This window comes from Cynocephalus volans, chromosome 10 (assembly GCF_027409185.1).
Source record: "Cynocephalus volans isolate mCynVol1 chromosome 10, mCynVol1.pri, whole genome shotgun sequence".
NCBI lineage: Eukaryota > Metazoa > Chordata > Mammalia > Dermoptera > Cynocephalidae > Cynocephalus > Cynocephalus volans.
In genome coordinates, this window is record NC_084469.1 from 38582194 (window position 1) to 38596777 (window position 14584).

The window sequence follows — 14584 nt, forward strand, 5'->3', positions numbered from 1 at the left end:
TTTTCTCTTTTGTATGGGTAGTTGCATGGAATCTGCTGAAGGAAAGCGGATGTTACAAAAATATGAAGATATGCTCTCATTGCTGGACAAGTAAGCAGCTTCCAGGATTGTGTTGCTCTGCATAGCCCCCCGCAATGCCTTTTGCAGTTGTGAGTTTCTGCAGATTCCTCAGTGGCTCTGAAATGTCCCTTGGTGTTTTATTTTATAACTACAATATTCGTGAGTACAGTATTTCTGGGTTGCACACACAGGGTCTCTGGGGAATGCAGCTGTATTTTAGAAACAAATGCTTTTCCAGTGTAGTTTTGCTGGGAGCATGAACTCGGCAGAGCCACAAGAAGTGGGACATTACTCATGGCACTCCACAACCAGAGTCACAGAAAATCACAGCATCTGCTCACTAAGTAGAAAGCAGGTGCATGCCGCACACAGAGAAAATAAGTTTTAAAAATAATTCCTGTATCCTTTTATGGAGGAAGCATGAGAATGAAAACTTTATATGGGTTCATAGTTGTTCCTGCTTTAAAGCTGAGTCTTTTGGAGGTGCAAGGTCTAGAAACAAGTTGACTGGTGGCACCTCCACCTGCCAGGTAGCCCACATTCTACCCCTTTTATCTCAGAAATAGCTTCAAGTCTATCCACTCCTCTTTGTCCGCAGCACCGGCATCTTCATGAGAGACTGGAAACAGCTGTCTTCCTCCAGGCTTGAGCCCCTCAGCGCCCACACTGTTACCAAATCCAATAATGTCACATTTCAGTCATTCCAATCGATCATCTCCTCAATGAGACTGGAAAAGCTCTCCCCTATGTGGTCTGCCTCCCTCTCACCCCCTCCAGCCTCAGGCATGACACTATCTACTGTTCCCAGCACACGCCATGCCAGTTCTTGCTTCCACCCTGTGGCCCCACCATTTCTTCTGCCAGGAATGCTCACCTCTCCACCTCCAACCTCTGCTCGTTCTCTGAACCTCACTCAAGCACCGCTTCATCACCTCTCCTGTGAAACCTTCCTTGACATTTTCCTTGTCACCCCCCACCTCTACCATTAGAGGCCCGATGCCCTGTACATGTCTCTATGATTGTACCTGCTGGGTTGTCTTATGACGATCTATTTACCTGAGGTCCCCACCATTAGCTCCATTTACCATGAGCTACCTATTTATCATTTTATCCCCCAAGCCCAGCACATGTTAGGTGCTTGGTGGATGTGTAATGACTGAAGGATGAATGTCCGTGAGCTACGTGAAGATTAGTGTGAGAGCAAATCTTACCCAGTAACTTCTTCCAACGTTTACTGAGACCCATCACCACTTCCCTTATTCCCCCAAAAGATCGCATGTCCTCTGATTTAGAAATTACTGGTTATCTGCAGGAGCCAACTCAGCCAGGCTGGGCCAACCTTCAGTTGATGTTATAAGTCATGAGCAGGTGTTGGGAAGCCAGGAGAATGCTCATGAGGTGATTGTTGTTTCTGATCCTTGCAGGTATGAGACAAGACTTTATGAAGACTGGTGTCGGACAGTGTCAGAGAAATCACAGTACAATCTTTCCCAACCACTTCTGAAACGTGACCCAGAGACAAAGCAGATCGCTGTCAACTTTAATCCACAGGTCAGTCGGGTGACAGTAACTTCCTTTTTGGGTTCTTGAAGAGTTTCATTTAATTCTGCTGATTTCAAAGGCAACAAGGCTTTCTATAAAAAAAAATGCAAAGTCACGTGTTCAAATCCCTGTACAGGTCAGCTGCAAAAAAAAAAAAAAAAAAAGAGACTACCCTGAGTTTTCTTTTTGGGATGAATCCTGGGGTGTACTGTTATGTTAAGTTGTCCATGTTCACATTTTTCTCTGTGGTTGGTCAATATATTTACTCTGATTTTGCAGAATAGGAAATATCGCAAAATATCACTAGCCATTCAATACCATATATAAGCCAATGGGCCTGCCTGCTTTACTACGTGTGAAGGCCGTTGACTAGATGCTGGAAGGACAACCAAGCATATGCAGGACTTGGTTCCTGCCCTCAAGGAACCTACAGTCCAGTTGGGAGCCAGAACCTCACCATGTAAAAATCTTTATTAAATAGCACATGCTAAATCCCAAAAGAACAGCTTTGGAAGTAAGACTCTAGAATAGTGGTTTTCAACCGGGGGCAGTTTTGTCTCCCTGGAAACATTTCTGTTGTCAAATCTGAAGGAGGTGCCAATGGCATCTAGTGGGTGGACACTAAGGACACAGCTAAACTTCCTACAATGCACAGGAAGGTGTCCCACAACAAAGAGTTACTTGTCTGAGAATGTCAGTAGTGCTGAATTTGAGAAACCCTGCTCTCAAGCTGATCAGAAGAATGCAAGACCAGTGTAGACAGTAGCAGCCACAGAAACTTGATGCTGGAAAAAATGATAACCAAAGATTAGTTCATATCAGGAAGTACGGGGGTCCTTCCAAAGTTCATCATGGAAAGACATATTATCTTTCAATTCTATTTTTCCATGAATTTTTCGAAGTACCCTCATACATCACTGGTTAAAAAAAAAAAATGTATTGGCCACACTGAGCTCAAAGCAGTTACCTACTTCTTCCTTGACGGTGTGTTCTCCAGGAACACATTGTAGACGGAGCTGAAACCCGAGCTGATGGTATTTTGGGATCTTTTGAGAAAATGGCAGTTTAAGGACAACATCAGTTTGCCCCCAAAATCAAAGTCAAGATTTTACAGGCAACAGCTTTGAAGTGTGGAGCAGGAAAAGAACTGTTTCTTAGCTGCAAAAGCGAGTCTCGAAACAGGGAACACGGCGCCAGGGCTGCTGTGGATGCAGCCAGGATCCCGGAGGACGGGGCCGCGCTGAAGGCGGCCAGCTGCCCTATTCAGGATTCGAGGTTCCGGCATTAAAGAAGATTCCTGGGAGCGCCCGAGCCGCGCCGCGACTGAACAGCCTAAGGCGGCAAACAAGAGACACAGAGCGAGCACCCGACCTGGCACAGCACTGTGAGTGTCCCCTGGCACAGCTCTGTTCGGGGGGTGGATGCCCACGCGGCTCCCGCCTGCACCACCAGGCCACTCACCGCCAGGTGCTGCCTCCATTTTCCCAGGTGCGGGCAGCTCCGCCCTGCTCGGCCATCACTGAGCCCTCCCACTTGCTGGCCTGGCGCCAGGCTTTCCGGAGCCTGCGGACCGACCTTCGCTCCCACTCCCTCGGTGGTTCTCTGGCGGGGCTGGTGGCGGAGGGCGTCCTGGGCCGGTGTCGGGAGGGCAAGGAAGTACGGGCGGGCCGACTGTCACTCCACCATACCCTGGACTCCGGCCCCAGGTAAACTCCCTGTTACTGGGAGGCAGATACCATCTCTGCGGCCACCAGTTTGGAAAAAAGCCTAACGAATTTCTGGTTGGGAATAGTGTGGTAGGAGAGTTCCCAGGTCCACTTGAACCTGCTGGAGACCAGGCTGCAGGTGGGCGCTAGACTCGGTTTATACTGGGGGGATACAAAGGTGAACAAGACCCGAGAAAGATCTACATAGTGCTACAAAGGCACCCAGACAGACCGGTCGTCTGTGCCCAGCAGAAACCTGGTAGACTTCCTGGGCGAGGCGGTGCCGAGCAGGGTCTTGAAGGCCCAGCTGATAGACGAAGGGTGCAGAAGACACGCCCCAGCCCAGCACAGTGTGCACAGAGTGGGGAGATGTGCGGCCAGGGAGGCGGAGACTCGACAAAAACCACACACCCGGTGGGGTCGCTATTGCAAGATCTAACAGCCTGGGCCAGAGCACACGGAACAGGGAGAAGTCCTGCACAGGAAGTGAAAGCTCAATAGAGATCACACACCCTGTGGTACGTGATCCACCAGCCCAGCAGAGTCCAAGCTGACTAGAAAGGTGGCTCCCCGGAGAAGCCCAAGACCCGAGGCAATCACACACACAAGGCACTAGAGGCCAACTGAGCAGTCACGGAGGGAGCCATACGAAATTGGCAACCACAGCAACACCCTAGTTAGTCGTTAGTCTCAAAACGGTGGACTGTGAAACTCCCGGCCACAATGAATAAACACCAAAAAAAAGATACCAGAAATACAAAAAATCAAGAAAGTACACCACCAAAAGTTAATAAATCTCAAACTCTAGATCCTATAGAACAAGAAGCCCTTGAAATAACTGACAAGGAATTTCGAGTGATAATTCTAAGGAAACTGAATGAGATACAAGAAAACTCAGCTAGACATCATGATGAAATGAGGAAAAGTATACAGGATCTGAAAGAGGAAATGTACAAGGAAATCAATGACCTGAAAAAAAATGTAGCAGAACTTGCTGAACTGAAGAAGTTATTCAATGAAATAAAAAACACAACAGAGTTTAACCAGCAGGCTTGTCGAAGTTGAAGAGAGAACCTCTGAACTTGAAGATGGGCTGTTTGAAATAACACAAGCAGACAAAAAGAAAGAAAAAAGAATCAAGGACATTGAAGAAAATCTGAGAGAGATATCAGACAACCATAAGCGATCAAATATCCGAGTCATGGGTATCCCAGAAGGGGAGGAAAATGGAGATTCCATTGAAAACATATTCAACAAAATAGTGGCAGAAAACTTCCCAGGTATAGGAAAAATCACAGATCTTCAGATCCAGGAAGCTCAATGATCTCCAAATGTATTCAACCCAAAAAGACCTTCTCCAAGACATGTCATAGTCAAATTGGCAAAACTCAGAGATAAAGAGAGAATCTTAAAAGCTGCAAGAGAGAAGCGTCAAATCACCTATAAGGGAGCCCCAATCAGGTTAACATCAGACTTTTCATCACAAACCCTAAAAGCTAGAAAGAAATGGGATGATATTTTCAAAATACTAAAAGACAAAGATTGCCAGCCAAGAAAACTCTACCCTGCAAGGCTATCCTTCTGAAATGAGGGGCAAATAGTATATTTCTCAGACAAACAAAAACTGCGGGAGTTCACTACCACAAGACCACCCTTACAAGAAATCCTCAAGGGAGTACTGGGTTTGGTTCCTGAAAAATAGCTACCACTGCCATAAAAACCCAAGAAAAATCTAAACCCGCTAGTATAATAAAAATGGCATTCATGAAGAGAAAACAAGCTAACAAAAACACTAGGTACAACCTAAGGAACCAACAAACACACAAAACAAACAGTAAATCAGAAAGCAAGGAACAAAAGACACGTAAGACAACCAAACAACCAATAAAATGCTAGGAATAAATCAACACCTTTCAATAACAACTCTTAATGTAAAAGGCTTAAATTCCCCAATTAAAAGACACAGACTGGCTGACTGGATCAAAAAGCAGGACCCAACTATATGCTGCCTACAAGAGACCCACCTCACCCATAAAGATTCACACAGACTAAGAGTGAAAGGATGGAAAAAGATTTACCATGCAAACAGAAAAGAAAAACGAGCTGGAGTAGCTATTCTTATATCTGACAAAATAGACTTTAAACTAAAAACCATAAAAAGAGACAATGAGGGACACTACTTAATGATAAAAGGACTGATCCATCAAGAAGACATAACAATCATAAATATGTATGCACCCAATGTTGGAGCAGCCAGATTTATAAAACAAACTCTATTAGACCTAAAGAAGGAAATAGACACTAATACCATAATAGCAGGGGACCTGAACACCCCACTGTCAATATTAGACAGATCATCTAGGCAAAGAATCAGTAGAGAAACACAAGATCTAAACAAGACTCTAGACCAATTGGAATTGGCAGATATCTACAGAACATTCCACCCAACAACCTCAGAATATTCATTCTTCTCATCAGCACATGGATCATTCTCCAGGATAGATCACATATTAGGTCACAAATCAAGTCTCAATAAATTCAAAAAAATTGCAATTATCCCATGTATCTTCTCAGACCACAATGGATTAAAACTAGAAATTAACAACAAACGAACCTCTGGAAACTATACAAACACATGGAAATTAAACAGCATTCTACTTAATGACATATGGGTCCAAGAAGAAATCAAGCAGGAAATCAAAAAATTTATTGAAACTAATGAAAACAATGATACATCATACCAAAACCTGTGGGATACTGCAAAAGCAGTATTGAGGGGAAAATTTATTGCATTAAATGCTCATTTCAGAAGAATAGAAAGATGGCAAGTGAACAAACTAACACTTCACCTTAAAGAACTAGAAAAACAAGAACAATCCAAACCTAAAGTTAGCAGATGGAAAGAAATCATTAAGATCAGAGCAGAACTGAATGAAATTGAAAACCAAAAAATAATTCAAAAGATCAACGAATCAAAAAGTTGGTTTTTTGAAAAGATAAATAAAATTGACAAACCATTAGCATGGCTAACAAAAAAAAGAAGAGAGAAGACCCAAATAACAAAAATTAGAAATGAAAAAGGCTATATTACAACTGATTCATCTGAAATACAAGGAATCATTCGAGACTACTATAAACAACTATACGCCAACAAATTTGAAAATCTGGAGGAAATGGATAAATTTCTGGACACACACAAGCTCCCAAAACTGAACCGTGAAGACGTAGAAAATTTGAACAGACCAATAACAATAAAGGAGATTGAAGATGTTATCAGAAGGCTCCCAACAAAGAAAAGCCCAGGACCAGATGGATTCACAGCAGAATTTTACCAAACATTCAAACAGGAAATGACACCGATTCTTTCCAAACTATTCCAAAAGATTGAAACAGACGCAAATCTCCCAAACTCATTCTATGAAGCAAACATCATCCTGATACCAAAACCAGGTAAAGATATGACCAAAAAAGAAAACTACAGGCCAATATCCTTGATGAATATAGATGCAAAAATCCTCACTAAATTACTAGCAAACAGAATACAGCAACACATACGAAAAATTATTCATCACGATCAAGTGGGATTCATCCCAGGGATGCAAGGTTGGTTCAACATACGCAAATCAATAAATGTGATACACCATATTAATAAACTCAAACACAAGGACCATATGATCATCTCTATAGATGCTGAAAAAGCATTTGATAAAGTTCAGCACTCATTCATGACAAAGACCCTCTATAAGTTAGGTATAGAGGGAAAGTATCTCAACATAATTAAAGCCATATATGCCAAACCCACAGCCAATATCATCCTGAATGGGGAAAAGCTGAAAGCTTTTCCTTTAAGAACAGGAACTAGACAAGGATGCCCACTCTCACCACTCCTATTCAACATAGTGTTGGAAGTACTAGCCAGAGCAATCAGAGAAGAGAAGGAAATAAAGGGCATTCAGATTGGAAAAGATGAAGTCAAACTGTCCCTGTTTGCAGATGACATGATCCTATATATCAAACAGCCTAAAACCTCTACAAAAAAACTGCTGGAATTGATAAATGATTTCAGCACAGTAGCAGGATACAAAATCAACACACAAAAATCAGTAGCATTTCTTTTCTCCAATAGTGAACATGCAGAAAGAGAAATCAAGAAAGCCTGCCCATTTACAATAGCCACCAAAAAATAAAATACTTAGGAATTGAGTTAACCAAGGAGGTGAAAAATCTCTATAATGAGAACTACAAACCACTGCTGAGAGAAATTAGAGAGGATACAAGAAGATGGAAAGATATCCCATGCTCTTGGATTGGAAGAATCAACATAGTGAAAATGTCCATACTACCCAAAGTGATATACAAATTCAATGCAATCCCCATCAAAATTCCAAAGACATTTTTCTCAGAAATGGAAAAAACTATACAGACATTTATATGGAACAATAAAAGACCACGCATAGCCAAAGCAATGCTGAGCAAAAAAAATAAAGCTGGAGGCATAACACTACCTGACTTTAAGCTATACTACAAAGCTATAATAACCAAAACAGTATGGTACTGGCATAAAAACAGACACACTGACCAATGGAATAGAATAGAGAATCCAGAAATCAACCCACACACTTACTGTCAGCTGATCTTTGACAAAGGAACCAAGCCTATTCAGTGGCGAAGGGACTGCCTCTTCAGCAAATGGTGCTGGGACAACTGGATATCCATATGCAGGAGAATGAAACTAGATCCATACCTTTTGCCGTATACTAAAATCAACTCAAAATGGATTAAGGAGTTAAATATACACCCTGAAACAATAAAACTTCTTAAAGAAAACATAGGAGAAACACTTCAGGAAATAGGACTGGGCACAGACTTCATGAATACGACCCCAAAAGCACGGGCAACCAAAGGAAAAATAAACAAATGGGATTATATCAAACTAAAAAGCTTCTGCACAGCAAAAGAAACAATTAAAAGAGTTAAAAGACAACCAACAGAGTGGGAGAAAATATTTGCAAAATATATATCTGACAAAGGATTAATATCCAGAATATATAAGGAACTCAAACAACTGTACAAGAAGAAAACAAGCAACCCAATTAAAAAATGGGCAAAAGAGCTAAGTAGGCATTTCTCTAAGGAAGATATACAAATGGCCAACAGACATATGAAAAAATGCTCAACATCACTCAGCATCCGGGAAATGCAAATCAAAACCACATTGAGATACCATCTAACCCCAGTTAGGATGGCTAAAATCCAAAAGACTATGAACGATAAATGCTGGCGAGGCTGCGGAGAAAAAGGAACTCTCATACATTGTTGGTGGGACTGCAAAATGGTGCAGCCTCTATGGAAAATGGTATGGCGGTTCCTCAAACAATTGCAGATAGATCTACCATACGACCCAGCTATACCACTGTTGGGAATATACCCAGAGGAATGGAAATCATCAAGTCGAAGGTATACCTGTTTCCCAATGTTCATCGCAGCCCTCTTTACAATAGCCAAGAGTTGGAACCAGCCCAAATGCCCATCATCGGATGAGTGGATACGGAAAATGTGGTACATCTACACAATGGAATACTACTCAGCTATAAAAACGAATGAAATACTGCCATTTGCAACAACATGGATGGACCTTGAGAGAATTATACTAAGTGAAACAAGTCAGGCACAGAAAGAGAAATACCACATGTTCTCACTTATTGGTGGGAGCTAAAAATTAATATATAAATTCACACACACACACACACACACACACAAACCGGGGTGGGGGGGAAGAAGACATAACAACCACAATTATTTGAAGTTGATACGACAAGCAAACAGAAAGGACATTGTTGGGGGGGAGGGGGGGGAGGGAGAAGGGAGGGAGATTTTGGTGATGGGGAGCAATAATCAGCCACAATGTATATCGACAAAATAAAATTAAAAAAAAAAAGAAAAAATGTCAGCTAAAAAAAAAAAAAAAAAAAATCAAAGTCAATAAAGGAAATTTTTTCACATATTTGCTTTCGCAAGGCACGTGTGTGTTATTTAACTCACTTGATTCCCTGAAGCAATTTTATCAACATTCTCTGTGAACAACATTGAATATTAAATGCCCAGAGAGATGAATATCTGGATTACCAAGTAGGCCACAGTCTACATGTTGTATGTAATACAATAATTAAGTCCTTGGTGTAAGACGGTATTGATGTGACCAGCCTCCTCTAAACACTTCAAGGACAAGGGCTCTATCTGCCCCCGTATGTAGCATGTCATGGGTATTTTATAGGTGTTTGCAAGTGATAGAAGAGAAAGGAGGGAGAAAATAAAATAAGGGGGGGAAGGGATAAATTCCTAAACTATAATGTGAGCTGAGGGCAGACAGCTATAAGTTTAACAAGTCAAAGAAGAGTTACCACCACCCCTGGACATTCAACTTCAAGGAATGTGGCCATAGCTATGCTGTTAGAATGAACAGTAACACGCTTATCATCTGGAGGGACACAATCAGAGATCTGCCCCTCTGGGGACAGGATAAGAATTGTATAGGTTAAAATTTTTTAAAATTTATGTGAATTATTTATTTCAGTTATGTAAAATGCCCTATTTGGGGGCATTCAAATTATTTTCCAGTTTCATCATTCCGTATTTCATTGATTCTAGGATGCACATTTTTTTTCACGTATTTACATCTCTGAAATTGGCATGTGTTTATGGTTTAATAAACCACATTTTTTCTGTCTTCCTTATTTGGTGATAAAATAATAGCGAATCTTATCATTGACAACATCTTAAATTAGATAAAATATGGTATAAATAATGCTACAATAATCATCCTTAATTACTGTTAAATCCGTGCTCCATTATTTCTTTGAGATAAACGCTTAGAGGTAGAATTGCTGGGCTGAAAGGCATTCACATTTTGAGATTTTTTTTTTCATGTATATCATGAGGTTGTTATTCAGAAAGATGGAACTCAGTCATTCTCCTGCCAGTGAGATATTGATTGTTCATTTCTTCAAATAGTTTCCAGCCTGTTAAATTAAATAAATATGTATATATAATATCTCAATGTTGTTTTGATTTGCATTTATTTGATTACTAGTAAAGTCAAATTTTTGTCATGTGTTTATTGGTTGATTTGGGGGGGGGGTTGTGGCTGGCTTTTATGGGGATCTGAACTCTTACCTTGGTGTTACAACACTGTGCTCTAACCACCTAAGCTAACCAGCCAGCCCCTCATTTGTCATGTCTTCCTCTATGAATTGCTTGTTCCTGTCCTCTGTCCATTTTCTAGTGGAAGTGCCTTCCTTTTTTGGGACTTTGTTAGAATATTTGTCAGATATTAAGAAACATGCTTCAAGTATTTTTGCCAGTTTAAGTTTGCCATTTTGTTATTATGTGTATGATATTTATGCATGTAAATTTTTATGTTTTATTTTGAAGTTTTATGTTTGGAATGGCCTTTTCTACCTCCATATTATGTAAATAGCCACACATTTAAAAATCTTTTTTTTTTTTTGTTTTCACTTTTAACATTTAAATTTTTCATATCCAACTTGAGCTTAGTTCAAAATAAACAAAGAGACTGAGTCCATTTCCCCACCAAATGGTTAGGTTTGTCTTTACTCTGAGTAGGGCTGGCCAATCAGCGATGAAGAACCAGCCCAGAGCCCTGAAAGGAGAGCTCGGAGCCCCAGTGTCTACAAGAGGTGGAGGTGGGGGCAATCCATGGCTTTGTGTCTGTTTCACCACCTGTACCTATGCACATCTGCCCTCACAGGTGCCAGTAGACACACAAGAAATGAGCAAGTATGAAGAACAGGGTGCCCAGAACCCTGTTGAGGCCTCCCTCTTGTTTCACTCGACCACACCTCCTTAGCTTCGCACTTCTCCAGTTGCCACGAAACTCAGGGCCCCACAGAAGTGCCAAGAGGCCTGGATGACTTCTTATATTAAAACACAAAGAAATGCCAGCACAGGGTTAAAGAAATTGTGAGATACTCCAATGTTTATAATAAACAACTACAGTTTTATCATGAGCATCTCCACTCCTGTCAGTGTCGTTCTATGCCTGTGTGTATGATCTCATTTGGAGAGAATACCAGAAGTTTAAATTGGAGGCTTCTCACGGATGTGGGTGGACCAGGCCAGAGGATCCTGCTCCTTCAGACCCCTACCTCCAGATGAGAACGGGCTCCAAGAGGAGCCTCTTGTCTCAGCAGCCACATGCCCCAGGCACAGAGGAGGAGCCCTTTCCTGCTGTGGCTGACATTTCCTTTCTCAGGTTTTCCACCTGCCCTTTGTGATTTATAGATTTGCTAACTATTGTTGCTTTCTGAGTCACCTTCCTTTTGCCAAATACTTGACTTTAATTTTCTGAAACAATATTTCAGGAACTTTTATAGGTGAGGTGGATCTCTTGAAGACAGCATATAGTCGAGTCTAGCTTTTTAATCCAATCAGTCTGTCTTTTGAATGGGAAGTTTAATCCATTTACATTTAGGGTTGTTATTGATAAGTATTGCTTTACTCCTGTCATACTGTTTTTCATTTAGGTATTTTAAACATTATTTGTCCTTTTTGTCCCCTTTTATTTTTCATCTTCAATGTTAGTTGGATTTTTGAGGTGACGTGATTAAGCTTCTTTCTCTTTCTTGTTTGCATTTTGGTTTTAATGGTGGGTTTTGCTCTTTTTTGTGAATCTGTGATATCGATTATCATTTTTCAGATTCCAGATGCAGGACTCCTTTGAGTATTACTTGTAGGGCTGGTCATGTGGTAGTGAACTCCCACAATTTTTGTTTGTCAGGGAAATACACTATTTCTCCCTCATTTCTAAGTGATAACCATGCTGGGTATAGGATTCTTGGACAGCAGTTTTTTTCTTTTAGTCTTTTGAATATGTCATCCCATTTTCTTCTGCCTTGTAAGGTTTCAGTTGAGAAGTTTGCTGTTAGTCTGATAGGGGCTCCCTTATAGGTGACTTGGCACTTTTCTCTTGCTGCTTTTAAAATTCTCTGTCTTTGAATTTTGCCAGTTTGACAATAATGTGTCTTGGAGAGGATCTTTTTGGATTGAATCTGTTTGGGAATCTTTGGGCTTCTTGGATCTGAAGGTCTGCATCCCTTTCTATAACTGGGAAGTTTTCTGTTATTACTTCCTCGAATAGGTTTTCAATGCCTTTTCCTTTTTCCTTCCCTTCCAGAATACTCATGATTCAGATGTTTGTGCACTTGAAGTTGTCTACTAGCTCTCTTAAATTTTCTTCGCTTTTTTAAAATTCTTTTTTCCTTTTTCTTGTCTGCCTGGGTCATTTCAAAAAGACCATATTTGAGTTCTGAGATTCTTTCTTCTGCTTGCTGTAGCCTGCTGCTCAAGCTTTCTGTTCTTTTTTTATTATTATTATTTCATTGAGAGAATTCTTCATTTCTAGAAGTTCTGTTTAGTTATTATTTAAGTTATTAATCTCTTTGTAAATTTCCTCCTTCATATCCTGGATAGTTTTTCTTCTTTCATTGTGTTCTCTAGTTGAGTCTTCTCTTATTTCTTGGAGTTTTCTTAAAATCAGTGTTCGGAATTCCTTTTCAGATATCTCAAGGGTTTCTTGCTCTATGGGGTTGGGTACTTGAGAAATACTGTATTCCTTTGGTGGTGTCATATCTCCTTGTTATTTGTAGTTCTAGTATTTTTATGCTGATGTTTGGTCATCTGGTAGAACACTTATTTCTTCTATCCCTCTAGAGTGGGTTATGAGGGGGAAGACTTACTCCTCTTTAGCTTCTGCTGGTGACTCTTGTTTTATCGATGCAGTTGAGTATGTGGTGGGCTCCTTTGGCTCCTGTTCAGTCACTGTGCAGGTCCTGCTCATCTGTGCAGCCCACAAGGTGGTTCATTGGGGCCTTGTGAGCCCCTCTGGTGCTCAGGTGTGGGTGGGGCCTGCAGCTGTGTTGGTCCCTGGTGGGGCTTGGGTCCTATACTTGTTCACCTGTGTCAATCAACAAATGACTGGATAAAGAAAATGTGGTATGTAAACACAATGAAATACTACTCAGCCATAAAAAAGAATGAAATTCTGCCATTTGCAACATGGATGAGTCTGAAGAAAATTATGTTACATGAAATAAGCCAGACAAAGAAACAGAAATACCACATGTTCTTACTCATAACTGGCTGCTAAGAAGAGAGGGAGGGAGGGAGGAAAGGAGGGAGGGAGGGAGGGAAGAAGGAAGGAAGGAAGGAAAGAAAGAAAGAAAAGACCACAACATGTTGAACTTTCAGAAGGAGAGAACAAACCTAAGGATGCCAGAGATGGGAGGAAGGAGGGATAGGGCTTGGGAAGTGATAGATCAGGCAAAGGGCATAAAGAAATACCATGATTTGTAGGAATGAATATGCTAATAATAAATTTAAAAATTGTTTTTTAAAAAAGGAACTGGTAGGAGCAGAAGTTAAGAGACCCAGAAAGTCTTTGGGCCCCCTGGGTTTTTCCAGTCCTTGACTGATGCTGCAACTTATCCACTGTCCCTTACAGTCACCTGTGTCGATTCTTTTCTCCAGCTGGTTTCAGTGCTGAAAGAAATGAGCTATCTTGAATCCAGAGAGAGGAAGCACATTCCTGAGACAGCAGCAGCCCTGTTCTCCTCCAGGGAATTCTATCGGCAGCTTGTGGCTAACTTGGAGTTGCTGGCAAACTGGTACAACAAAGTTATGAAAACCCTGCTAGAGGTGGAATTTCCATTAGTGGAGGAAGAGCTGCAAAATATTGATCTCTGTCTGAGAGCTGCAGAGGAGACTCTGAACTGGAAAACAGAAGGTAACAGGGCACCAGTTGGAGTCTAAAGGAAACGTTGGGATTCGAGAAACAAAAGCTCACATTGTTCCCTGGTTTGGGTTTGAAACACACGTCTGTCTCCTCCTCAGACACATGTCCAGGTAGAGGAGGCAGGGACGGTTGGTATTCCTCTTCTTGCTTCTCTGTGGAGGTGATTGGTAGAGTTAGAAAACTGTACTGCCGTGTACCTTGGGAGGCTCAGAGCTTGCACAAGATCTCCCCCAGACTCCAACATGTACAGGGCACTCCATGGGTGAGAGTTTTTACTATATTGTCATCGTTATTTAATTTTCATAACTAGATTGTAAGCATCTTAAAAGAGAGAACTATGCATCCACTTCTCTGGTATCCCCCAGTTCAATTCAGTAAACTTTCATTGATTGATTAACATTTACAGGGTATTATGTGGGGGGCTGTAAGGAGAATGTGAGACATGAGGTATATAGAACATAGCCTC

At 41.2% G+C, this 14584-nt stretch overlaps 1 protein-coding gene across 1 annotated transcript in view; it reads left to right on the forward strand.

Moving 5' to 3' along the window:
• The window catches only part of DNAH9 (dynein axonemal heavy chain 9), a 372221-nt gene that overhangs the window by 43963 nt on the left and 313674 nt on the right, over nt 1-14584 (forward strand). The window contains exons 11-13 of the mRNA XM_063109557.1: nt 22-90; nt 1485-1611; nt 13854-14109. Of these exons, the coding sequence (XP_062965627.1) occupies nt 22-90; nt 1485-1611; nt 13854-14109 (452 nt within the window). The remainder of the gene's footprint in view (nt 1-21; nt 91-1484; nt 1612-13853; nt 14110-14584) is intronic.